Source organism: Brienomyrus brachyistius, chromosome 8 (assembly GCF_023856365.1).
Source record: "Brienomyrus brachyistius isolate T26 chromosome 8, BBRACH_0.4, whole genome shotgun sequence".
In the NCBI taxonomy this organism is placed as follows: domain Eukaryota; kingdom Metazoa; phylum Chordata; class Actinopteri; order Osteoglossiformes; family Mormyridae; genus Brienomyrus; species Brienomyrus brachyistius.
In genome coordinates this window covers 14346-42241 of record NC_064540.1, presented here as the reverse complement: position 1 = coordinate 42241, position 27896 = coordinate 14346, and the positions used below count along the sequence as shown (strand labels likewise).

The 27896-nt window shown below is 48.0% G+C and overlaps 1 protein-coding gene across 1 annotated transcript in view; it reads left to right on the top strand.

The window, feature by feature from the left end:
• Positions 1-327: 327 nt before the first annotated feature.
• Positions 328-27896, top strand: part of LOC125748040 (protein CBFA2T2-like) — a 36259-nt gene continuing 8690 nt past the window's right edge. Inside the window, 7 exon segments of the mRNA XM_049023829.1 lie at positions 328-493; positions 1031-1157; positions 1677-1772; positions 1856-1919; positions 2273-2317; positions 26572-26712; positions 27305-27543. Of these exon segments, the coding sequence (XP_048879786.1) occupies positions 1898-1919; positions 2273-2317; positions 26572-26712; positions 27305-27543 (447 nt within the window). The 5' untranslated portion in view covers positions 328-493; positions 1031-1157; positions 1677-1772; positions 1856-1897.

Genomic DNA, 27896 nt, shown 5'->3' with positions numbered 1-27896 from the left:
GCTAACCCTGCTTTGTTAGGACCGAGCGGAACACGAGCCAGACCCCCCGACATTGACCCTGACGCAGAGCGGAGCTGCTTCTCGGAACGCAGAAACCACTTAGGAACAACAGCCGACTGTGCTCTGACCTCTCTTGTTGTCGCGGCGTAAAATTCATTCACCTCAATAAACCTTATTGAGAAATAAATAACCTCCTTTTCTAAGCGTTTATCAGGAGACAAACTGCAGCAGTGTTAATGGCCTAATTAAAAACACTTGCGGTAACAAGGTGATTGTTGGCGATCTTGAGAATCCCTAACCAATACATTTCACCTGCGGGCACAGGAAAGCTGATTGTGCGAGTGTGCCAACCTCACAGCCTGTTGACTCATCTGTCGTTCTGGCAGACTAGTTCGTAGTGTGTGTGTGTGTTTCTGTCTGTCTAAGCATGTCTACGTAAGCAGAGGTGTTGAAAGGGACTCTGAGTCAGGTCTCTGCTGAGAGAAGAACTGAGGTAGAGTTTCCCCCATGTCTCCCCATTCCTCTTTTTTAAATTTTTTTTTATTTTTCATTTTGCATTTGTAGCAGGGGAGCATTACTTATTTCATCTGTGTTGCATCACTTGTGGAAGCCTGCATTGCTGTGTCTAACTTTATCCCATCAAAGGGTTTTATTAAGACGGGTTTGAAAATGGAGAAGTTCACGGTTAATTTGATCACTCTGGGTTTAGGCAGATATGAGACACGGTCACTTGATCACAGTGTATGGTGTCACAGCATAGAACATAGATCACCAGAGCCTGAGTTTTACCTCCAGGTTTCCCTTATGTATAAACAAAAAAACCACGTACTTAAATGCTAAAATAAGACTGTTTTCTGTTTGATTGAATGCAGTTTAATGTAGGTTTTCTATTTTGTCCTAAATGTCGTCTTTTTGCTGCTACATGCAAGTGACCAGGAACTGAGAAGATGCTGAGGCAAATCAAATGAATATTACGTCCTTTTATTTCACACACAAACATGCTATCATTGCCGTTTTTCTTTTCCCTGAGCCTAAACCACACTGGACCAAACCTGGATTACCTTCAAGCTCAAGGCTACTGTGAAAATTGTGCTTGGGGCTCAGTGTCTGGCTAAAATGGGCAAAAGTGGAGGGCCCCGTTCCATCACGCACAGGAGGTAATCGCTCATGTTAGCGGGTGCTAATTTGTTATTGCAGCCCAACAGCTGGGTAGCACGCTCTATAGAGCAGGTGGCAGCCTTGTGGGTAAAAAAAGAGGCAGAGTGTACTGTGTGTGTGTCTGTATGTGTGTGTGTTCTCTCAACATCAATGCCCCATGCGATCAAACATTTTATATTGCCTGATTTTTAGAGGCGACAAAATATTTAAATGGAACTTACTGTACAGAATTTATTTCCTGAGGGAAAACTTCTCTTGTTCAGCTGTTTTTTTTATTATTTATTTAGATTTTGTGTTCTACAAAGCCCTGACTGCTTAATTTTCAATCTATAAGAGTAGCATATTAACAGACAACCTTTTTTCTGACTAAGATCTTATCTTGGATCTGTTAATTGGCTGGCCTGGTTTTGATATCTTGGCTCTGATGTTTAGGATACAAACCAGACTTGAAGCCAGTTTACAATCCAAGTTAAACCTTTCTTCCTTCCAGCTAATCTCGTTGTTCTGGCAATTTATAGATAATGGCTGCTAAGAAGATGTATGAGTGAACATCCTGTCTCCATTCATTCATTCAGACAGGAGGCTCGACCTTCCCGCTTGAAAAGGTTCTCAAGGCAGGTGGTCCAAAATCATTGACTCTGTAGTTCTGTATCACCTCACCGTCAGGGAAATATTTTTCTCCCACTGACCTTTACAGATTCCCCCCCCCCTTCCCAAAGTAGTCTACCCCGGAATTGCTATGAAGGGACTACGTCATCCAGGTATTTCCACTATCATTACCACATTCCTCGCAATGCATTTGAGTGGAATCCATGATGTTCTACTTTAGAACAAAAATGTGTTTATTTTTGGTTGATTTGCAGTGTCGGAGAAAGTCAGCCGTAACATTCATTTTCAATGCACTTGCATCGGCCGCGTTTTTCAAAGGGTGCCGCCCCGTTATCCGGTGCAGGGGTGGGGGCCGGTGCTTAGTGCTCTCCGCTCTCTTCTCTGGCGTAATAGTGCGTTAGGGCTTTGGACTGAGACGAGCTTTATCAGACAGCGCGCTGTGGCTCCTCGCAGTTAAAACTGACTGTAAATCTCTTCGCAATTTCCCCGGCCCGAATTTTCCCAGCAGGCGGAGTAGTTAACATGGTCGGCATCCCTGGAGCTTTTCAATGTAAGTATTTAATATTTACTTTTTTTCTTGGGGGGAGGGATGCGCTATAGGTTCTGGATTGATTCTTTATAAATAACGGCAAAACAAACCCGTGTGCTCGTTGGATGCAATTCCCTTGAACTCAATCTTTTAGGATTTTAGTCTTTACATGAAAAGATTCATAAACACACTTAGTGGGCTTTGGTGGGCTTTTCAGAATTACTCTTTGAATTGAACTTTATGGAAGATAAGTTATTTGCCCAGACCTGTGGCTTCGGGGAAAGTGTAACTTCCATCCAAATTATATATATTTTGGGCTCCGCTGCTGGCGAATATCCCGCAGACAGCCGGCGCCAATAGAACCGACGTAGCCTGTTATTTGGCCATATAGCCCAGGTAGGAAACCTCTTACTCCGCGTGTGTGGTCGTTCCTGCGTCCGATGCTTCACAGAACTCGGAATAGCCACAAAAACAGCGGGCTGAGCTGGAAACTTTGAGCCCTGTCAAGGTTTTGATGAAGCAGATGACAGCTGGAGTCCCCGGTTCGCGCACAATCCGTCTTGTTCGCGTGACGGTTATATCATTCATATTATCATGTAAATAACTTAATTAAACTGCACTCGCCGACAGCCTGCAAACGGCTCCAGTGATCAGTGTGTCTAATACATTTTCACTATAATCGGTGTTGAAATTCGATTCAACTTTTGCGCACTGCAAATTGCCTAATGGTGTTTAAAGTTGTGTGTGGGATAAGATTTTTTTTCCTTTAACCGCACGATTACGGAGGTAACGATCGGACGTTGGTGGGACCGTAACAAATATAAATAAACTATACAAGTTCGTGGGTTTGGCAGTTTGCTTAATAGGAGGAACCTCATTTCAACTTTTGTTTCTGTGCAGTTCGGAATTTTCCGCAGTTTTCACGTCCTGGGGTTTGCCTGTAGAGCGGTGGGGTTGCGGCCAAGCAGGCTGTCGCATGGACCGTCTCCACGGCGCTGTCTGTCTTTTTCCTGGCACATGTTTGTCTCCAGAGTCCAGACTCCATACAAGCGAAGGGCTTTGGAAGACGCGTCGCTCATTAAAAGCTCCCGCCAGAGGGCGCCAGTGAGTCTCTTGCACGTCTAGCCCCCCCCCCCCAGTAAATGGTTTTATATGGGCCCGTTTAACCGCACTTTCTACGGTTTACGGGGCGATATATTCTCGTCCGTTTCGACTATTTTAAATCCCAAGAAAATATTTGCGTAGATACGTAAAATTCCAGATGACATTTTCCCACACTTAAATAGCTCCACCGCTCTTCCCATTAGTTTGAATGTATCCTGGTAGTTTATTACAGTTATGTAATGTTTGTCTAGCAGACATTGCTCTACATAGTTATAACTTTGTTTTATCCGTTTATATTTACTGTTTATTGGTGATTTGGCTGAAGCACACTAATTTGTTTGGTCACAAGAGGAATAGCCGTGCCCACGGCCTGGAATGTATAACTTATCTAAATCTTTAACCATTACTACCCCAGCTGATCGGCAGTCCTGTAAACATGAAGGAGACGCTTGTGCTGTTGGGTATAGTGTTTAGCCCACACACACACACACACACACACACACACACACACGCACACATTATATAGCCTTGTTATTGGCTTGAATGGAAACAAACACAATAAATGCTTTGTGCACCGGCCAACCTAGTGTCTGTTCGTGGGTGTCATGCAGTCATTTTAGCAAAAGGATGAAGCACAGAAAACAGTGGCCCTTAACTGCCACTGCTACGTCTACCACGAATGCACTCCATAAACAATTATCATATTCTATCAGTTGCTTACGAGATTTGGGAGCTTACAGGTGTGTGGTCTATGCATACAAATAAGAAGTAAGAGAACAGACAAGGATAGGCCTATTACAATTAAGCACTCAAGGTCATGTGACACTCCCCGCGACGCCCAACTCCTCTTCCCAGATATTGACTCCTTTGTCCGTTCTGTTTTATCTTCAGGAGTCACTGAGGGCTTGACTATGCCACAGTACCTGCAGCCCAGGTCTGGGTCACCATCTTCAGTAGGACTGAGTTGTAGGAACTTTACTTGAAATGCTTGATATTGACTTGACTTGGATAAATGAATCTGTTAGCTCAGGATAATCGACTAGAATTGAGCGGTGTGGATAAGTATTGGTCATACTTATCAGGTGGTTACATTTGCTTATGTTTGGCAATCTTAACCTATGATCTAACCGACAATATAGAAACAAATACTATTCAAATACTATTCAGTGTAACTTTAGTGCACAAATTTAAATAAATATCGTGTTTATGGAGATGGAGCTTTGTGGCTCAAAAAATTTAAGACCAGCCCTGGATTCAGTCATAGATTTCCGCATATTGGTTTTTTTGATCATTAATGTTTTGTGGTATTTCTGGCTGGCAGGCAGATTGTTGGTTGGTCTGTTTCCCTATACGTTTCTGCGCAGTTTGGCTAAGGCAGTCAGACTCTTCACAGACGTCCTGTCACACCATCCCCTCCCCAAGCAGGTGCCTAGCTTGGGTAGCCTATCCAGTGTGAAATCGAATACGGAGGACGGTTTCTCAGCTGGTCCGAGTGCGACGTGTGAACACGGCAGAGGAGCCCCTGAGGCCTCGGGTCGGCCAGGATGCGCCTTTCCGTCAAGGGCTGAGCTTTGATTCATATTTGTTTCCCTCTGTGGTGACGGCAGCATCGATTTGCAGGAAGCATGCAGCTGTCTGAGGACACCGTTCTGCAGAACACAATGGAATGTCCTCCATGGAACGTTTAGTAATTTTATCAACTTCTAAACATGCCGGTCGACATTTATCAGGGCACCTGTGTGTCTAGTTCAAAACCTTTACTTATTCTTGAAGTTTAAACCTGTATGATTCTAGCATTCAGCCATCCTTAAACCAGTTATCTAGGTTTAATCCAGGTATCTATCCAGTCCATCACAGGATGGACACACGCTTCCATGTGTTCACACACTGGGCAGAGACTTTAGTGAATTATTACTGGGAAGTTATGCTGCTGTCAATTGCTTAAATCACTGCTGAATGATATGAACAAAGTTAATGTCATTAACGGCATCTTGTAGTTGGTCGTTGCCATGTCAACGTTTTTCGTACTCTGCATTAGAATAGTTGTCCACCCAGAGGGCCGCCTGTCTCATACTCCCTGCTTTGTGGCAGACGTTTCGGTATCCTAGGATAAGCAACCATAGTGGTTAAAGACAGGGACCGGCAGCCTGGACGTATTTGTGTCTGATCTTGGCAGGAGCGCTTTTCTCTTTCACTCTTTTAGCAAAGCATGTGCAGCTCCAGCGATACGGCTGTAGGGTTAGGGTTAGTGGCAGTCAGGGAGTGCTGAAATGATCTCATGTTCAGGAACCACTTATGCTACTATTACAAACAGAATGTATTTCTTTATTCTGGTTTCTAAAAATGACGTTCCTTACTGGCACTAGGGAGAACATGAGTTGCAGTGCACAAAAGTGTTTTATTCAACCGCAGCCGAACCCCATATTCCAAAGGGACGCCACGGCCTTAAGTAGAAATATTGTTAAACACTTTGGGGGACAAGTTTTACGAACCCTGACAGATGCTGATATTTACCCAGGCCGTTGGCTCAGCCTGTCCATTAGAATTCAAGTTCAAGCAGAAAACAATCATTTGTTTGTCTCTGGGTTGAGTCACATTCTGGCGGGGGGGGGGGAAATAAGACCGGCCCAGGAGAGTGTGTGCATGGGCTGCTCAGTGAGGGCAGGGAGCAGTGGTAGTAATACAGTAATATCATAAAATAATGTGTAACAGATTTGGTCCCATTCTTTATTGCGTGAGAGTTTCATCGAGCAGGTGTGGGGTGTAGTGGAGCCCCCCCTCCCCCGTGACTGACTGCCCCCCAGTAAAAACACCTGTTTGTATTTTTATGGACCCGAATATAATTCTCATGGAAGTCTGCCAGGTGAAAAGGCACTAGATGTCAGCATAATGGTTTTAGCTATCGCCCGTAAATTATTAGTTTAACCCCCATTAATTTGCAGAACTTTGAAAAGCTGAGTTTTCCATTAGCTCCATTAGGAGTGTGCGAGTATAAATGTTAAATGCGACCATTGACGCAGGCAGTGTGTGGCTCAGTGGGTTAGGGGGTTTGTGCCTGTGAGCCGAACGTCGCTGCTTTGAATCCCGTGCTTGGTAGAGTAGCCACATCTCTGTTGGACCCTAAAATCATCTAGGGGTGGAGAGGTGGCTGAATCCTGTGCTTAGACCTCAAGCTTTGCTCTCTTTTCTATATGTATGTCAAGGAGAGGAAGATGTGATAAAACGCGTTCTAATGCAGCAGTATTGCTGGTATAAATTACACGCAGCCCCACGCCGTCCAGGACCTTTGATGCATACCGGCTTGAAGGCCGCAGTTTCGATGGCCATCCCGTCAGCATTACAGCTTTCTCTACGGAAGTGACTCCTCTGTATTTTGTCCTCATGTTTTGCTAAGATTTGGGGCAACTTGGGGGCCCGGTGCCGACGGCCTGCCTAGTGAACGGTGGACTAATTGACAGCAGGCCTGTGAAGCGGATCGCCTGCATGCAGCACACAAGGCCTGCGGAATCCTATCCAGATGTTGTCCTGCCAAATGCCATTTGCTGGAATATCTGTCTAAGGGACGGCAGACTGATTAGCGTGCGCCGGAGCCCCCACAAGCCAAACGTTGTGTGTTTTCTTTTTTTTTTTTAGCCAACTTGACCGGCTCTGCGATCCGCAGTGAAGACTTCCAGTTCTTCTCCATTGTATTCATGAAGACCATACAGATCACCTTTGCCGTAGAAAGATCTTATTGCCCTTGGAGAGTGGCGTTCTGTTCGCAGCTTGAGCTGCTCACAGGATCCATGTGGCTCTGCGATTTAACTCTTTTGTTACCTAGAAAAGGGGGGGGGGGGGGAGTGGTCTTCGCTTTTCTCCCCCTGCTGCCTTGTTAATCTCGTTTGGTGCATGACGGCCAGGACCTCAGGATTTCTTCACAGAGGCTCCGTTTTATTTTCGTATTATTTTTCCTTTTTTTTTGTGCGAGTTGGCCGGCCGGGAACAAAGGCAGCAGAGCTCCGCTGCTTCGTTTGGATGGTCACGGCTGAAAGGCGCCTGAAATGAACACAACAAGCGCCTCCAGTAGCACTTACACTCCGTAACCCCCCACCATCCATATATGCACACTCGCCTGCCTGTTTTCAAAGAAAGGAAGGATTTGCCCCCCACCTACCATATTCTTGGTGCCTTTCCCTGAGATCCCCCACCCCCTTAGTAAATGGAAAGCACAGCTGTAGTCTGACTGTCAGCACCCATTGGATTGTTAAACCTCGGTTTGTATTCACCTTCTGGGAATAATTGATAGCTAACAATACAGTTTGGCCTCCGTTCAGCGGAGGGGCATTTTAGTCGCCTCACTGTTAGCTCCCTAGTCCTACTGATTCATGTGTGTGGGAACTGGATTAACTCAGTCCGCGGTGCAGGCCGTTTATGTCTTTTACGTCCGCTGTCCTCTTTTACTTTTGTTACTTAGCATCTTTAAGTTGGTTTTCGTGCTCGCGGTCTTTGCAATACGCTGCATTTACGTAGATATCGGCGTGGGTCGTGTGTGTGGTAGCAAGTAGCCAAAATGCCGTCTCTCTCTCACCTTCCCTGAAAAGTTAAACGAGGGGTTTGAGGGACGAGACGCAGCCGTAGCCAAATGGGTAATCGGCCCTGTCGCCGCTGCCGGGCCGTGGCAATGGGGGGGGTCGGCGTGTTGTGGGCCTTGGTCTTCCTGGGGGCCACGATTGTGTGGCCCTGAAATAAAATAAGCTGTTACATGAATGGACAGTTGCATATGAATTCTCCCAGTTCTCATGTTGTAAGCAGGCGACAGATAATATGATGCTGTTTCGCATATCCAATATCTCTCCTCTATAAGGGACACGCATACAAGTGAGAGCAAAGGTTGGGGTCAGAGTTCAGGGTCTGTCGTCTTTTCTTCAGCAGCCCTGGAGTGGTTTTCAGGGCTAAGGGCCTTGCCTAGGGTCAACTGTGATGTGCTTACTCAGTCAGCCGTGGGATTCAAGCCGATGACCTTCCGGACAAGGCACAGATAGCTAACCTCCAGGGCTACACCCCCCCCCCCCGAATGGTCTCCGGTTCTATGTTGGCCTTTTCTTTTAACAGGAAAGTGGTCTGTTGTTTGAAAGGCCCATGTTTACACGAAGCAGATCACATGACAAACTCACAGAAACCATGCTCATCTTCGGAATTCAGAGACCTCCCGATGTGTGTCCGTTCCTTTCAGAATCTCTGTCTCTCACACACACACCAGCTACTTGCCTGATCAGTTTGACCCTCGTACCAGAAACATTAGAGCCCATTCTCGGTTACCTAAGCAGCTCCCCGGCGAGAAAGTGTGTTTTTTGTGTTTGTGCATCTGTTTTTCTTTGCGAGAGGAGGATTGTGGGATATTGCTCCAGGCAAGCTTGGACAACCCCCCCACCCCACCCCCCAAGCCCCAAGCAGCACAGCGAAGGCATTCCTCACAGAGCCATCAGCACGACCTTATCTGCAGGTCTGTGATTGAGTCCCTCGGAGGCCTGCAGGCTGCCGGTTCTCCGCCAGGTGTTCAGGTGGAACACCTGCAAAACACAGGTGTGGCTGTTGCTGAGCGGAGGGACAACACAGCTGCCACAGCCCAAGGGGGAAGTCGGAGGTTATTATGGGATAAGCTGCAGGTGGAGGGAGGAAGGTGGGGGGTGGGTAGAGACACCTGGCCTTTTTCCTCCTGAGTGTTTGCTCCCGATATTGACAAAGCACAGTTTTGAAATGACGCATGTGTGGTGCTTTGCATCTTCTCTTTCGTTTCCGATGCCAGGATGGAAGTCGCGCCCCTTTAAATGAGTGTACAGCGTTATTTCTCAGAAAACAAGATGGGCCACGAGGCTATGAATCAGGAAATGGGGGGGGGGGGGGAATACAGCTCATTGACTTGGGTGGTCTGGACTCAGCTACCAGGAGCCAAAAGTGAGGAGTTGCATTTACATTTGATAATATAACAGATGTTTCCCCAAAGTGACTCGCACTTTCAGAGCAAGTACACACACACACGCACGCACACACACACACACACTTGTGCACACGCACGTCCACACATACGTACTGCGATTACCAGTAAGTAGTTGGTAAGAAATCTGCAATATAGTCGCAGTTTATCCTTATCTTTGTCAGGAAGAAGCCATAATGCATTGTTAGACATTTATTATTAAGGAGGATTGTAAATGTTTGTTTATGCCACTCAATGCTGTGGACTGGTTGAGGTCGCTGATTTATAACCTCAGGAGTTGATTTCCTCTGTACCCTTGGGCTAAATCACTTATCCTGGAGTTCCTCAGTAAAATATCCAGAATTGTACTCTTCATTCTTATGAGCTGTGTAAGAGTTTTGCACAAATATTATACAGAATCCATTTTGTTATACATGTCTGTTTTACTGAGGGAACAAGTTAAAGGAAAAGCTTGTTTTTATTACGTGTGAAGTAATAGTTTTCATTTCAGGACAGTTGTGCTGAAGACTGGTGCTGCATGTAAGAATCAGCTAATGTGTCTTTGAATTATAAATGATGATAATGAGCGTATTTTGGGTGTGAGACGGACCCTGGGCCTGTTTCACCTGGTGTGTAGGTTTCTGGAGCGTTTGGGAGGTTCCTGACTATCAATAACTCGCTTCTTTGTAGCTCTTGACCGCAGAGCCTTGTGTGTAATCACCCCTAAGTGGAAACTCCAGGAGAACGCAGGCGGGGGGGGGCGTGTGACCCACCTCGCATAAATCTCAGGCACAAAACCAAAGGGGCGCGCATTCTCTCGCAGGGGCCTGCACGGGCACGGGCGCTGCCGGCTCCGCCCCTTCTCCCAGAGTGTAACGAGAGATCTGACGGTTTTCCATGGGTGAGTGGGCGGGTCAGACCGTACTTAGACTAATCGCTCCCAGCAGTGCTGAATAGCCAGACAATCTGGAGCCGTGGGCTGGGGTTATGGAATGCCGCAGCCGACTCAATGCCTGCCTTTCATCCAGAGGGAAGGGGGAAGAGGGACCGGGGGGGGGGGAGAGAGAGATGGATTGAAAAAACGAAGCCATTTGTTATGGGTGACACAGGGCCGACACAAATGGAGGGGGCACAATGGCTATGGGGGGGGGCGAGGCGGAGAGTTGGTAACGTGACAGTCAGCGACACTTTTTTTTATTTTTTTTTTTTGTGTTTTTTTTTTTTTTTTTTTTTCCAGCCCCAAGGCGTTTTGCGTGCATGTTTAATGTCGCGAAAATGGGATGTGAATGAGCGATTAGCACACAGGGGAACAATAGCGTGAACTGGTGGCGGTGGGGGGCAGGGGGCCGGCCGGGATCGTCCCTTGGAGATGACCTCGCCAGGGCGCTTTGGAGCTGCGGGATCGGCGACTGGAGGTGTCCCACGTCCCCCCCCTCCCCCACCGCTGATGGTGGGGATGTCCTGATGGTCTGTTACAGACTGGATCACCTTATCACATTAATGTAGTTATGCCATAACCTCAGTTAAGTGACGTCTTGGACTTGTTAGTTTTTCATAACATCAGCTGTACTGGATCGGCGGTTGGAAGGTGTTTGGATGTGTTTTAATGAAATTTGTTCAAAAAAGCCTAAAATGACTCGTCTTTTAATGCGCCTGTTGCACGGCACTGGTGAGCCTGCAGAATTCCTGCCATCGGGGTAACTGACAAAACCTCTATTATGGATACGGTGGAACGTCCAGGTTCTGGATCAGCGTGCGGAAGAACGCCGGGATTTAGCAGCAGGTTAGGATAACCCGTGTTAATGCCGCAGATTAGGATGTCGCCAGTGTGGTTTCTGCCAGGGAGCTTGTGGCAAGTTCTTGTGTAGGAAGCAACAGAACAAAATTCTGGCAAGTGTGAGCACTGAAGGTGGATCCAGGAATATAAGTGATATATGCACTTTTACAGTAGATTTTCCAGATGGAATAGCAGATGGCAAAAAATATGGGGGGAAAGTTATTATGAAATTTATTTTTTTTTTTTTTATACCTGGCAATTGAACTGTACACCTGGAAGATAATGTCTCTAGGATTAGTTTACAAATTGCAGATAGAGTTGGGAAGAAGGGAGTCTGATGTCTGGATGTCAGAGATTGGCCGGCCTGAGGTCACGGTCAGCTGACCCCAGCGACCGGTGGTCCGGTACGTCAGACGAGGCTCCGATCCGATACGAGTTTCCTTTCTCCAAACGCCACTGCAGGTCTGATGTCTGGGTCCCATCGGTGATGTTAGGGGTCTAGATGGGCCCGAGACAGCAGTCAGAATGAAAAACAGCTCGGTTTTTATACAGTTTGGAAAGAATAAAGGTCAAATCCCAAAGTAAGGCTGAGTTAATGGAAATGGACTGAAGGTCCTCTGTGTCAGCAGAGCACCAGAAAGTGTGTCGGCCTGCGAAAAATTTAAACAGACCTTTATGAAAATGTGAGAGAGAAACAAAGATTCCAAAGACTAATTTAGGAGCAAACATACTGACATATAACAATAACTTCTGTGCTTGGTGTAAACCTATTCATTTATATATATGTTACAACTATGATTCAGTCATTGGAGGCATGGGCAGGAGAATATGAAGCTATTATGCTAAGCTGCTAATTAGCTTCAGATTGTTTCCGCCTCTCTTGATGACTGCAGGCCTGCTGTCGCCACAGAGGATTGGCTGTTTGAAAGGCAGGCGCACATTCACATATTAACGCCTTTTGGATGGTCGATCATTTGAACGTGAGGTTACGCGCCTTTCAGCGCGACTGTGAAACCACCAGCGGGGGTCATCCCTGGCGGTTTCCCCTTGTGCTCTGATTGTTGGGGGGGGGGGGTGCATTTTCAGCAGGTTGCGCCTGTGGTTGCTGGTTCGTATCCCAGGGCTGGCTGAATCATCCTCCTACCTATTGGTCCTGGGGCGAAACTGGCTGAGCCTACTTTCTCAAATGTTTGTCTCTTTCGATAAAAGTCTCTTCCAAATATCTGCAATGTAAAATGTATTAGTCTCTGCAAAGTGCATCCCTTAAGCAGGGGCAGAGAGACGGCATCAGGGCACTGGTCTGCCAGCCACGTGCCACACGGAGCCCTGTGGTTTTCGTCGCGGTTCGGATGCTAGAAAAGCGCGTTTCCCCTGAGAGGCGCACTCCGTCATGCCGTGGTCCCTTTGAATACCGATACTCCGTGATGCTGGCACGGGATGCGATGCGCTGGGGGACGTTGGATGAGGTGAGTCAGGCTCACAGCTGCCTCCCTCGGAACTGGGGGGGCATTCTCCCCCCCCCGCCTTTCCGCTTGCTGTACTCCGCGTCTTCCCCATCTACCCTGGCGTCAGCTTCGGGGATGGAGAGGGGAAAGTGAAGAGATGTGAAGAGATGTGCTCTGACCGGCCTCTTCAAGTCCCCGCATTGCTGCTCTGTTTTCAATAAGCATGGCGGTCGCCTGAGTTTTCTGTTTATTTTTCTAAAAGTAGATGTTCTCAGAGAGCTTATGAATAGAACCAGATGCTCTGGGTTTGCTGAAATATCTCATTTTGCGGGCAGAACTTTTCTCTTTTTTTTTCCCCCCTCAGAAACAAATGAAGGAACTAAAGTTGTTCCATGTGTAACGCTGTGAAAGAAAAAATGGCTGCAAAGATGGAGCCGTGTAGTTTATCTGGATAATGGTCAGAGCCAGCCTGTTGGGTCTGTGACCTTCTGGAAGCATCTCTCACCGCGACTTACGCGCTTTTGCACTGGCATACAGGAACCGACCGGTACCGTGAAGTGAGACGGCACGGTATCGAAGTTTTCCACCGCAGTGCCGTACGTCATTCTTCTGTCTTTACTGTACGTTAATTTCTGCTAGCATGTCTGAGAATTACTGTCATACAAGTATCGAATGCTAGTGGAATTTGCATTTGCTTGTGTTGCCTGTCTATTACGTTTAGCTGTTCTATGGTAATTTTTTAAGTAGGAGGTTGGAAATTTTCAAGTTCCGAGTTTTCGGGAATGCATTGCAATGTACAGTACTACTAATAATGAATAACATATAGAATATGCCATTTTTTTCCCTTCAGATAATACATGCTTTGTACTTTCAACTAATCAGATGATGGTAACACAAGCACCTTGGTTTGGTCACGCTTTCAGCCCAGCTAGTACGCTGGGCCCTATGAGCGCAGTCGCGGCTGGAGTATGACGCGCGCAGTCTGCAACGGAAAACCGTCAGTTCTCGGTAGGGGGCTGGTACAGCTTGGCTGCTGGTGGCACTGGAAAAGCGCCACTGGGGGCCTCTTCCCTCCTGCAGGTTTTGCCCCCGCAGCGTCTCTCTCCAGACACTTTACCCAGAATGCTCCAGGTCGCCCGGTTCACAGTCGCCAGGTTTGGTTGAATGCTGGCTTCTCCTTCACTCTCGCAGAAATCTTTAAGGGGTGTGCGCCTTAAAAGGAAACAGTAAAGCATAACAATTAGGCTGGTCGTCTCTCTTCTTGAAGGGGTGCTCTGGGGGCTCCCAGAATTCCCTAGGCCTCCCACCACTGAGGTCGTGTTAATTGGATAATGCCAGATGTGTCTCAAGGCAAATGAATACTAACAGAGGGGATCACAGCTTTTGTGCACTAATCCTAGCAGAAACCATTTTTTATACATTTTAAAATATTTATTTACATTATTACAGTCGCAAGGAGAACATGCAAATCGCACTACTTTTGCATTTTTTTTTTTTTGTTTTCTTTACACTTTGCCAACAGCGCTGTGCCAGTGAGGCAGATAGATCACAAGCGCCATCTCTGGACTGGTAGGCTGAGTGACCAGTATACCATGTAAGATAGCATTGGAACAAGAACTATGCAAAATTCTGCTGGCAGCTAACATGTGAAAAGATGTTTAAATGAACAACACCAAGAAAATCTAGTTAGAACTAAGTGCAAGATGTGGCAGAGAGTCCAGTATTCAAATCTGAATGCGGACGTACAGATGCACACACAAAGAGCCGGGGGCTGATTCAGAACCTGTGACCTCTGGGTCACCCCACCCCTACCTGTCCTCCCCCAGCAACCTGACAGTGATGAGACCCGAGTCTCTCTTTGGGGTGTTAAACGGCCTGGCAGCACTTTGCATCTGAACACACCTGCGGGTCACCAGCCATAATGAGTAGTAGGCGGACTATGCACATTACCTGGTGGGGGGGCTGTGTTCAGTGAAAGGGTGTCAGGCCTGGGGTGGAGCAGCCCGATAGGGGCTCTCTGACCTGCTAGGTACTCTGTCCCTCAGTGAGACAAAAGATGGTACCTACAGTGGGGTGTGTGCGTGTATTATGTTTATATTACATTGCAGTGAGAAAATGGCCTCCGCAGTGTAATAAAAACTTTATTTAGATTTTGTTGGGACCATTTTTCTGGTCTGTGAAGTGTGTGAATGCCATTGAAAAAAGAAAAAAAAGTAAAAATTCTCGTATTTTGTTGAGGTATGTATGGTTAAGGTTAGGGCTGGGTAGGGGTTAAGGTCGTCATGTTGGGATTAGAGTTTTCCCCGTAGAAATTAATGGAGAGTCCCCACGAAGATATAATTACAAACCTGTGTGTGTAAGAGTTCTCATTTTGCATGCATGTTTTTAAGAAAATATACTGCCATATATGGTAAGTCCCAGAAGAGTTCCAGGCTGGTTGAAATTGGGTTAGACTTTATTCCCTCACAAATGCACAAAAAAATGCCCACCCCCCAGAAAACTGCATTGCAGCCGGGCTGCTGTCCCGATAGAATATGATAAGCTCAGTTAAAATCGGGTCACTGACGATCATTTTCTGAAGGGTCCCTAACTCTCCAGTTTAACAATGTGTGGGAGTACCCCCATTAGCATGACAATGGGTGGGTAATCCCTCTCTGAATCTGTGATGTCAGATACGTTAGCGGCGCTATTGTAGCCAGCCGAGAGGCAAACAAACCGGCCGCAGCCTGGCCCCCTATTCATGGTCCCTCTGGGCCTTTCCCCATCCAGGGAGAGACCCAGTATGTGACAGTGTGCATTATTTTAAAGGATTCACCAAATTAAAAAAAATTAAATGCCGTGACCATTACAAGGATAAGTGGGTCAATGAGGGCTGGCTGGATGAAAATTTGAACAGCAGAATGATCTTTGAATAAATTACTCCACTGTTTATTTTTTTACATTTATTATTTATTTTTTATTTTATGTTACAAACGAATATCACAAACGAATCCCCTGCCAATGTGGCCTGCCACAGTAGGAGCCTGAATTTGCGGAGGCATATCTGCACTTGTATTAAGCTGTATGAAATGTTTCACTTTTACGAGAGAACTAGAAGTAATAAGTGACTATTGGTCTTTATATTGGAGGAACCAAAACGAGACTCGGTCGACGGCGATTGGAATAGCTGCTAAATGAAACGAAAAGAAAAATGAGCACGCAGGAGGGTGCTAGAGAGTGTAAAAGTTCACCATTCAGGGGTGTCGAAGACGACCGCAGTCCCCTGCATTGGCTGAGCTTTTGTTTTGACTCTGCGTGCCAGAACAATTAGTTATGTTAATTATGACGCCCGTCGATAAATACACCAAATAGATTAGCAGCAGATTGGCTGAGATCCATGAAGGGGGTGTGGCCTGGTGAGTGACATCAGCCTGGCAGCCACCCTAGGAGAGAGAAGAGTGTGTGTGTGTGTGTGTGTGTGTGTGTGTGTGTGGTGTGTGTGTGTGTGTGTGTGTGTGTGAGGGAGGGAGGGAGGGAGAGAGAGAGAGAGAGAGAGAGAGAGAGAGAGAAGGGTTCCTGGACAGAGACAGAGAGAGGGAGGGGGAGGGAGAGAGAGAGAGAGAGAGAGAGAGAGAGAGAGGGAGGGAGAGAGAGATCTTTTTCCATATGGGATCCATCTGTGTTTCCCTGGCTTCGATCGAGCCGCTCTGGCCTCGCTGGGACTCACATATGTGGGAACGCAAACACATGCGTGACACATGAAGACGCAGAGAGGCGAGGGAAAGTGGCTAGAGAGAGACGGCACTGCAGTTTTCGGACAAGAGAGAGATTGAACCGGGAGGAGGTAAGCAGCAAACGATTTCTTATCCTTACTGGGGAGGGGGGGGATCCTTTTGTTTTATGTGTCTGTTTTGTGCTTCAGACAATTTCCACATCTTTCTGTGTGCGTTCTGTTGTCATGTAATTAATCTTACCATGGACAGTCAAAGGTGGAACATGAACGAAGTAGTATCGTAGTTTAAGGAGACTTATTTTAAATGCCTACTGTGTGTGTGTGTGTGTGGGGGGATTATGTTTATATTACATTGTGGGGACCAAATGTCTCCCACAATGTAATAAAAACCTGTTAATTTGACATTGTGGGGACTGTGTTTCAGGTCCTTAGAAAGATTTGTGAATGCAATCAAAAAGAAAAATAAAGTCTCGTATTTAGTTTGGTTACTTATAGTTAGGGTTAGGGCTGGGTAGGGGTTAAGGTCGTCATGTTGGGATTAGAGTTTTCCCCATAGAAATTAATGGAGAGTCCCCACAAAGATATAACTACAAACTTGTGTGTGTGTGTGTGTGTGTGTGTGTGTGTGTCAATGTGACTGTCCATTTGTGCTGCAATGTTTCTGCCCACAAAAACACTTTGATTTTTATAAGCAAAGTATTACTTAAGATAACTATTCTACAGTGTCATTGTTGCCTTCAAGACTGACCCTATTGTTAATTACACAAAATGGAATATATACCTTCCTTGTATATTGAGTGATGGGACTTAGGGGGTGATTGCACTAGAAAAAAACACATTTATTGAGTCCCTCTGTTAACGGGCATCTGAATGTGTAATTTTTCTGTACTAAGTGGTCCCCACAAGTCTCTGGCCACACTGAGCTCTCCTGCATTAGCGCTGCTGGACTTTCTGAAACACAAGCGAGCTCAGCGCAGCGATTTAAAATGCGCTGTATTCGTTACCATGGAGCACTATATCCCCGGCCAAGCCCCTCGATACCTGCGATGCCTCTGTTGTAAAATATCAACGTATCTGCACTGCTCCCTCATTAAGCTTGTACTGTCTGCCTGATGACTTCATGTTCCTCAAGCGAACACAGAAATCCTCCTTTAATTCAGACTCACACAAGTTATGACTGTGCTAGTTAGCTGGTACTTCTGCAGTGTGCGTCTGAACATTGTTTAACCGTCTTATTTTCAGGTAGGCAAATTAATCTCGGCTTGTGACGCTAAAATCAAGGCACTTGTATTTGTCAAGCTATTGGTGAACATCAGCGTGTGTCATTTCCTGCGGGCAGTCGCCGTGCTCAGACACACGTGGGGCTGGAGGTGGGCTACCGGTTTGCTGCCACGTTCCTACAGAGATTCGTTCAGGGGCTTCTGGGTCGAGGTATGTCTTGAGCAACACCAGCCCTGGGTTTCTCTGCTGTGGTGCTCGGTGGAGGGGTGGACCGGGGGTAGGGTTTCGGTCTGACTTGCACTGACGTGACCTGGAGAGGCTCTGAATTGACGATGCCGGGGCTGCATGCTGCGGGAGACGTGGCTGTGGAGTCTCAAGCCAGCAGCGGGCTGCATCGACGGGAGGCTGGAGGTCGTCACTCTGACAGCGCGTGTGTTTCGTGTCATGGTGGAGGAGGGGTTTGAAGGGGGTGCGCCGTGTTTATGGTTCCAGTCTCTGTCATCCCTTCTCTCTGTCATTTCCTAGTTAGGCCTTAGCATGCATGTAATTCATCAAGCTTTGCTGCGTCACATCGGTGTCAAACGCTCTGTCCATCTCTCCTCTTTTTCAGTTTTTTTTTTTTTTTTAAACATGCTCGTCACCGCTGTGGGACAAACCGTCGTCAGACTTTCTCTGCCCTGGACTTTTTCAAGAGATCCTTTCACGCTTCTCCCAGTCTCCCGGGGACCTGCTAGTGCATGTCATGTGACCTCTGGCGTATCGGTCGGGTCATGTTCGGCGAATGGATCTGGGGGGCAAATTATCACCCACTTGAAAAGGTTAAACTGGACACAGTAGATTAGTTACAGTGGCTGGAGATGCAGAATCGAGTTCAGGGGCTTCCATTGTCTTGTTACAACAGCTCTCAAGAAAGAGAAAAATTTGCTGCTAAATATCCGTTTTATTGCATGGGGGAGAGCGGTATTGAATGGGGTCCATTGTTGAAATCACTGCATTATGATGCTGTAAAGGGCTCCTGTCTGACGGGGGCAGAGAGAAAGGCAGAAGGTCTATTAGGGGTCCTGAGATGGGTCCGCAGGAGGAAGCCCACGTGACCCAAGGCTCCTCTTTGCTTCACTGGCTTGTCAGTGGCTTCAATTGTCCCTCGGAGGATATGAGGCACAAACCTGGAACAATACCCCCCAGGCCAGACCTCCGGGGCCCCCGGATCAGAGGCCGCGCAGCGATTGATCGCCGCTGAGCGCTGGTTGTTCACGTCTATGGGGAGCTCTAGGATTCTTATGTTTTTTGCCCCCCTCCCCTTGCTCTTGACAGGGTTGTAGGGCAGTGTGCATGTATGGGTGGGGGGGCTTCGTGAACAGGGTACATTTTGTTCACTTGACTCCCTGTAGCCGGGAGGTTGGGATGGGAGATCAGGATTTGCACATAGAAAGATGTCTGTCATTCTGTTACCTTGATAATCCATCAGTCTCCATGCTGTCTCTCACCCCCCAGGTCAGACCCGGCCAAGCGTCTCTCTCCCTTAGCCAGGGGTACATTAAACTAGTTTTGTTTCACATGCTCATCAAGAAAATGGTGGAGGTTTTTTTTTTTTTTTGGGGGGGGGGGGGGGGGGGTTGTGATAGCTGGTGGTATTAACTGGTCTGAATGGACCTTTAAATGGTATTGGATCGTGCTGGGTCTCTGACTGCCACTTTGACTGAGTGCTTCATGAAGTGACTTCGGTTGCAGTTTGCAGCCCCCACCACACACAAAGACACACACTGGCCTTTTTGTTCTTAACCTAAGATGTCCCCCTTTTGTCTCTCTAGTCTTTCCCTGCCCCCCCCCCCCCCCCCCCCCCCCCACCAGAACAATGCCCCAGTAGGTCTGTGCACTTTCCGGAACTCAGGCCCTGTGGCCAGACCCCTGAAACAGGTCATTAGCATTTAAAAGGTCTGAAGAGTGAGATGATCGGGCTTTGTGACAGTGGAAAGCAGACACCTGAAGTCTTTAACCGCCGCAGAAAGAATTTCTTAAAAGTTGTCCTAGGAAACTCTCTACACATATGTGACTGTCGAGGGGCTTGTTGGAAAGTTGAGGAGTCGGTACTATTTACCGATTGGCTGTTTTTCCACACCTGAAGCTGGGAGACATTGAAGTTTGTGTAAATACTTAAATAAACAGCAAACACGACTGTTAAAATGGTCCAAGCTCGATCGGCCCGTATTTATGGCAGAGGTGCAGTAAGATGCGGCTCTGGGTGGACGTGTTGGGTTACCCCGGACCACCTGCCGCTCCGAACGACCCGGCCGTGGCACGACGTCGCCACTGAACGGTTAAGCAGCCGCCTGCTACGGAGCCAGACATCCAGCTTTAACGGAGGCTTCTGTTCATGGCCGAGCTGAGATCTGTCCTGCTCTGTCATTTGCTGGAGGACCTGGATGAAGGTGACGTCAGATGTGGGCGGGTGGAGTCTCAGGTGATTGATTAGAAAGTGAATCAATTAGCTTGGGTGGGGGGGGGGGTAGATAGTTGGTGGCCTCATCCCATTCCTGCCATACTCGCATGTTCCCCGCCATCTCTTATTTTATTTAATTTGAAGTCAGCTGATTAAGGACACAGCCAGTCAAATATGGAGCCGCTTCTTCGACCAAACCTTAGAAACTTTGGACAGGGTACTGAACCGGAGTAAGATCCAGCTAAAACTCCCCGGTGGTATCGAGCAGTGACACCACCGCTGCAGAGAAACAGGTCCGCTAAACGGGAGGAGCGTGGATGTTGGACAAACGTTTGGCGAACTCGCTGCCTCTGCCGCCGACCTCGCTTTGACATGGAACCCTGGATCTCTGCGGTTTGCAGTATTTATGGCTCCTCCCAGGGATCCAGTCTCGCTTTTCCACGTTCAGAATGAAACGTCCCTCGCCGACGGTTTATCGCCGCCGTCTGCTCTGCTCCTGCCGCTTGCCAGTGATTCATTTTCCACGCACCTTCGTTTTAGGAGTGGTGCCGGTGACTGCAGCTCGCTGCGTGTGTCTTAAGGCCGAGGTCAGGCCCCCAGACCTTCGCCCCCTCCCCTGCTGGGGTGAATTTAACGTGAGCCTCTCTCCTCTCACATGGGCGCCGCGTCGGTCCTGGGAATCAGCTGGACCACAGTCTGGGGGCTGAGAGAAAGTTTCCCGCGGAGCCAAGAAAAATCGTGGGGTCCGCATTCCGCAGCTGAGCGGCGCTGGCCATTATTCCCCTTGCCCTCAGTTTAACAGATCTGCCCCCCCCAAGCACCACACACACACACACACACACACACACACAGCACTGGGTCATGAATCACACCACCGAGCCTCAGTGCACCGAGACAGCCAGCTGTAACAGCACTTTGAAGAAGAGTGACTTTGTTAAACAAACACTCAGCCTCTCGCGCTGCTTTTCCTCCCTGAAATTCAAGCCCCCGCTCTCTCAACCCCCCCCCCCCCCCAAATCCAGACCCAAAAGGGCAGAGCTACAGACTGCATACTGCTGTCTAACCATCACGGGGAACCGATCACCATACAAAATAATTATAGCATCAGAACCGATAGAATGACTGCCTTCCAAAACCTCGGCACGCTTGTAGCCAGGTCTGAGGTGCTGAGGTGGAGAGAGCGCCCCCCTCAGGTTCCCTTTGTAGCTCCACCCTGCTGTAAAGTAGCTCAAGCTTCTGCCCTATTTGTTAGCGTGTCCTGATGTCTACTCGTCAACACACACAATTAGCCTGGAGGTTTATTCCCTACGTCTCCCCAGTCGTTTATTGCTGTTGCGTGTTAATATAGTTTTGAATACTGTTAATGCAATAATTCGAATGCATTCCGATCATAGACCAGGGGCTACTGCAAAGAGCAAAGTAGTTAATCCAGCTGCAGAAAAGGAAAAAGACAAGGGAAGAACAATGAAATGACATAATCGGAAAATAAAATGCAATTAAATAGTATTGTTGAATGTTACCTCATCTCCCAGCGCAAAAGGCCAAGTGCTGCCGTGACTGAGTGACTATGAAGTTTCGCTGCACTGATGCACCAATGTTGCCAAGGGAAGATCTGGAATTTGTAAAGCGAATGAAGTATTTTTATAATAATCCAGGCCAGTTATTAGCATGTCTTGCCAGGACTGTTATTTTACGCCCGTAACTGTCAGGAAGCAGGGGAAGGGTCTGCTCTGCTCAGGCGTGACCTGTTTGCTGTCCTCGGGAGCCGACAACCTGCACATGAGGATGGTGGCAGTATCACATGCCATCCTGGGCTCCCAAAGTACTTTTGTCTCGATTCTCCTATAGTTTAGAGCCTCCCTGTCATCTGTTTGCGTAGAGAGCCTGCAACCTTCAGCAGGCAGCAGATGTATATAACCTTAAGTAGTATAACGGACTGGAACACTGAGAAATCCTCAGACTGAAGCCAAATCCGGTGTGTTTTTGATTAACTTCACTCATTCGGTGCTTGAATGGCCGCTGTGTCAATTATTCCCAAATCAATTATTCCTTAAGTATTTAATGTGAGTTAATTGTAATTACGTCAGCTGTTACTTAAGTGTGTTGATGTTCGTTTTTTTTTTTTTCCCCGTGTCTCATTCATACGTTTGTGGGAGTTGTGGGATACGGGGGACAGTAGTTCATAGCAGCTGAAGATGATTTTTCACAGAGGAAGGCTGTGTTTGCTTATTTTTATGAGATCATGAAACAAATGAGTAAATTAACCGTAACGCAGTTGCACACTCTGTCAGGGGCTGCACGTTCGGACCGCACGTTCTTAAAGAACGCGCGGACCGGGGGGGGGAGGCGAGCGTGCCTTCACCCCACCGGCTGAGCTCACCCTGCACGTGCACGCGTTTGGCAATTTTAAAAAAGAAAAAGAAAATGTAGACTGTTTGTGCAGCCGCCTGCGAGCAGGGCTTGGAGATTAAGACCTGTTGTTGTGCTGCGAGGAGAAAAGATGGGGGCGGATTAAGCTGGGGGCGCGAGCGGGAGGCAGAAACAGATGTGAGCTGCATTGTCGTCGCGCGCGGACGGGGAGAGGACCAGGTGCCGTCTTTGTCTGAGGCCAATTCTGCTCCCTCGCTCTCACTGACGCGGTCCGAGTCGCGTGTGCCCCCCCCCCACTTCTCTATATCGCTCGAAACACATTGTCCCTCCCTTGGATTGGAATCCTAAGCCGTCTGTCTCTTTTCTCTTGTCACAGGTGACTGTTGAAGGCCCCAGCTGGCCGGCTTTCGCCCGATTAGATCCATATGGTGGAGAGGACAGCAGAGGGCTGGGGGGGGGGGTTGGGGAGGACAGCAGAGGGCTGGCGGGGGGGGGGTGGGGTGGAGAGGACAGCAGAGGGCCGGCGGGGGGCAGTGGCCGCATGAGCAAGCCTGCAGCAAAAAAAAAATAAAAGCTACGTTTAACTCTTTTATGTCCAAAGCCGTGAGGACCCGCTGTAGATTCTTAGTGACACCTGGTTCTAGGAAAGTTCTAGGAAAGTAGGTGCATGACAATGGCGTCACGTCTGAACTGAAACTGTGGAGCAAATTTACAAAAACTCACTCAGTTTTGGGAACTTGCTCTTCAGTTCCCAATAGCGGCGGCATCATTGGAAGACGGTGAAGGACGATTCATATGGGAGCTTTTCTTTCGGTTCCGATGCTCATTATGCACTGAGGCTGCTGGGTAGGAAGGCAGTGAGTCGCCCTGTGTCACTTTGCCTGTTCCTTCTCTAACCAGGCCTCTGTGGACCTGAGAGGCAGGAAGGGGAGAGGAGGGCTTGGCAGGGGTGGGGTGGGGGGGGGGCGGCGGATTGTTATTGTGAAATGCACGGTGGTTGGGGCTCCTGCGTCTTTGTAACAACATGATGCATCACTGTCATTTTCACGCATAGCTCCGTTGCATCAAACTTCAGCACTTTGGCCTACTTAAGCTGTCTGGAATCTTGCTACAAACATAAAGAAGTCAGAGGCTTTCCTGGTGGTATTTTTATGAATATGAATTTCACCGTCCTTTCCCTGTACTAATGTGTGTTAATACAATGGCTGTTCATTTGAAGAAGCTGAGTGAGACTGTAATGATTTTTAATATTAATGTCGGACGAATGTCAGAATGCAGTAATGCGGTTTATGGCCGGTGTAATTCCGGCTCATTCCCTGAGCAGCGGGGGTGCCTTAGCTATGCATCACGGCCAGAGTTAGATATGAAATTGGGGTTGCTGCCTCAGCTCGCCCCGTTATTTAGCGGGTATCTGCCACTTTGTTTGATGCCCTTCATCACAGTACATGCTTGGTGATGTTCTTCAGGGAAGCTTGTTGCTGTAGTTCTCATCCACAGTCTGTTCAGACTGACCCTCGCAAAAGTGGTTAATCAGGTCCCCGTAACTGTCACAGTCTGCACGGACGTCACAGCCCCAGCCGTAATTTCCATGTTTGCCCCAGCTGTCTGTTTTCAGCAAGGCGAAGACGCCCACGACTGCGCTGACTTCTGTCACAGACTCGGGCTGTTGCCCGTCACAGAACGAATCACGGGGGGCTTTTTAATCCCAGGGAATCTCTAGGGTGACATTCTGAGAAGAGGAGACTGCAGGCGACGCCGATGGCCTGAGAATGGATGCATTTAGCTTCTAATAATGGCTCTATTTCCTGTCAGCTGACACAGGGCTTCCTGCTCTATCCTCCATGCTGTGCAAGCTGTCCAGTTCACACTACAGAAAGTGAGGGAATTGCTGCAAATGAAGATTTCCGAGCGAAAATGTCAGCCCCTCCACCAACCGTGATGATGTTCTCACCAGTCGCTCTGCTTCTGAGTTTTTGAAATTAGGGTTAGGAAACGCTTCAGTTAGGAAAGAGGATTTTCTTAAGTCTGTGTCTTAAGGCCAGGGGTCTGGTATTTTGCACTACAAACAGCCTGAAATGCTGGTATGTAACCACCCTCTTCATCTCTTCCACCTTGACCTCATGTTTTTCCCGCCATATTAAAGCCACGTGCTCATGAATCAGTAAGCGGTTCTCTCTTATCCACACTTCCACTCCACTATTTCGTTCCCGTTTCTTAACATCCGTCCGTTGTTAACCACATCCCGGGATTACCCCATGATGCCTTGCAGGGCGCCCCCCCCCCCCCCCCCCCCAACGCTTCCCGCTATTATCTTTCTTGTTTAACTGAAAAGGTGACGGGTGGCTGGCAGGACAGTTAAGCAAATGCTGTTTGGACCAATATTTACTCTGGATGGGTGTAGGAACAAAACCAGGTCTCGCTGCAGTGACGATGCTAAACAGGGAGACGTGCTTTTCTTTTTATTGACAGGCATTATCCGGTACAGCTGCGTGATGGGGGGGCGGGGGGTAGGTCGTCCATTAGCCAGACCTGTGTACGGCAACACCCCCGGCAACTGAGTATCATTCTTTTCTAAAACGGGAGCCATTCATTTCCAGTGTCCCACCACCACCGCTGGCCCTGTGCTTAGTGTTGCTGACTGTCGGCTTTGCTTTCGTCAAGCTCATGGTGCGTCGTCTGCGGCCGGGATGAAGTGCGTCGTGTGGTTGCCGTAGCGACTGATACGGCTATGAAGCGGTGTCTGGCTTGTAAGTGACCTCGAACACGGGGGATTCAAGCGGAGATGTTCCTCAAGTTCCTGCGCGGTTCTCCTGTGCCGCTCTGGCCTCCAGGGCGTCCAGATCGTGGGTCTTGTTTGTATGCTGTGCGATTCAAGCACAAAAGCGTGTTGGCGTCCATCTGCACAAACCCCCCCCCCCCCCATTCCTTAAACGTGGCAGGTGGGGCGAGCGAAGCAGCGGCCCTTGGCCGACCCATTAAGAGGCGCTGCTGGAGCACCAGGGGAACCGTCAGAGCCGGGAAAGGCGAGGCATCTGGGGCTCAGGTGGCGGTGATGGGGGGGGGAGGCGGAGCTGTCCGATAACGGGGTGCAGCGATGCGTGCTGCCACATGCCCATCGCCATGGCAGCGCCCGCGCGGGTTGCCCTTATCTGAGTGGATCTGCGCGCGGATGCGAGCACTCCCGAGACTGAAGTCGCGGGGACTCGGTGTGTCTGATCTCTGTACGATGCTGAATATGGTTCTTCTCTTTTTGTTGTAGTAAATTGTATGGCGTCGTCCAGTATATTTGAGGCTGGTTGATTTTTAAACTGGACTTTCACTAGTTCTGAAATCATGCTGCTTCAGAAAGAATGGGGGTGTAGTTTGCTCTGAATCAATGATGGGTTATGATTAATGACTCATGGCACATTTTATATGATCAAGTTCACTTTTAATTGATTTTGAATTGCTTACTTATTTGTTGTGTGCCGTGTCTAATCAGCATTTTTAAACAACTGTTACTCTTCGTTTGCATTTGTTGAGTCTCCTCCGGCTATGAGTTGGTTAGGGCTGGCTGCTGGTATTTGTTCATGCACTATGGCAAAACATCATTCAGATTTTCACAGCAATATGCCATTTGACATCTGTCACAGACACTTCTTGAAAGCATGAACATGAATCAGTAGCTGTAGCTTTTCGTCTAGTCTGGAGTTTTCGTGCTTGATACCGATCACTGCAATAAGATGCTGGATGCATTGCACCCAAGAAAGTCAGCGGCTGAAATTTAGCGTTTCAGAAACGTTCAGAAATGTATTTTTTGACACACTCTGTTATTAAAATGTATCTTTTAGAGCTTCTTCTAATGGATCTTCGTATAGATCAAAGTTAGATGGCATCCAGTTAATTCCTGGAACAAGGCTTTTCCTATCCCATTTTGTTGCGTGTCGCATAACAAGCATTTATGGGAGGAAAACTCTGCTCTGGTATTGCTCTGGTGTTGGCGCCCGAACTGAGTGACTCAAACCCATCTTGTGTGTCTGATTTTTATTTTATTTGTTCATTTTTTTCCCCCTTTCCCCTCTGGATGAGAAGGCTTTCTGATTGTTTCCTTTCCAGCACTTACCCGCTGTTTCGATCAGTTGCGAAAGCCGTGTCCAGGCCTGATTTGTCTGGAATGAGGTCATGGAAGAAGCCGGGGAGGTCTTTGTGGCCCGAAAGGACTACTCGTTACCTGTGGGCAATCACACGGCTAATTCTGGGCTCGCCCCTTTCAGACCGAGACAAGAAGAGGTCTGCCATGCCTGGTTCTCCTGTGGATGTCAAAGCTCATTCCAGACCAGCGCCTTCTGCTATGCCCCCTCTGCCCTCTGCCAACCCCAGCGGGCCTCGCCCCGTCTCCTTCCCTTCTGCCACACGTAAGTCCCGCCTCCCTCTTCTGGGCTGCCCCTACAAACATCATCGCTTCAGGAGAACTTCTGTCCAGGAGACGCAGTGATGGATCATTAGACCTGTGGGCCCCAAATTGTGGAGTGGCAAATAATTTGGAAAGAGTTACAAGACCCTCAAAATATGCAAAAAAAAATAAAAATAATTCACCTCACCTGCAAGCTTGACAGATTTTATTGGTAGCTATTTTAGTGTTTTATCATTTTGCCCCCCCCCATATGGAAAGGTGTTTTTTGAGGGGGTCTTTTGAGAGCCACTGCATTACACATTCTGATTCAGGCACACTTTGACAATTTGTACAGACATGACTGCCACAGCGCTGTTAGACCAAATTTAATTTTCAGTATTATTTGTTTTGTCTTGTTTGTTTAACGATGGGAGCTCTTTGGCAGTCTCGGTGGGAATTGTGCTATATAAAACTGAATTTTATTAAAGCCAATAAGCGCAATTACTTAATCTTGCGATGCTAGATTATAAAATTGTGTAATTTTTGTTCTTCGTACCACATCGCCAGCAATGTGGCCAGTCACCAGACGAACGCTTATTCATTTCTTTCCTTAGTGACCAATGGGATTAATAACTCCCCACCTACTTTGAATGCAGTTCCCTCCCCGCCCCAGCACTATAGCAACGGGCCGGCGTCATCCTCATCATCTCTGGCCAATCAGCAGCTGCCCGCCACCTGCGGGGCCCGGCAGCTCAGCAAGCTGAAGCGTTTCCTGACGACGCTGCAGCAGTTCGGGAGCGACATCTCGCCGGAGATCGGGGAGAGCGTGCGCAGCTTGGTGCTGGCGCTGGTGGTGAGTGCTTGCAGGGGGCGGAGCCAGCACTTAAAGGGGAATTCCACCAATAATGGAAGATTTCTGTCACGTTTGGTTCAAAGCCAGGGCGTGTCCTACATACTCGGGAAAATGGCAAACATAATGTGAGCAGAGACACCGCACTCTGTTTTGATAAGAGTTTCACCCTCTTGTGTCCTCGCGAGACATTTCTTTCTGTGCCGGAGGTCTGCAGAGAATGAAATATGTGTAATCTGTACAGCATCGCTCTTACGGTTTCGTCAGTTGGCCTGAAACGTCTATTGAAGTGCTTATCGTATCTCTGTCTAGTGGTGTTGGGGTCAAGGCCCAGTGTCTGAATCTCATTTTATCGT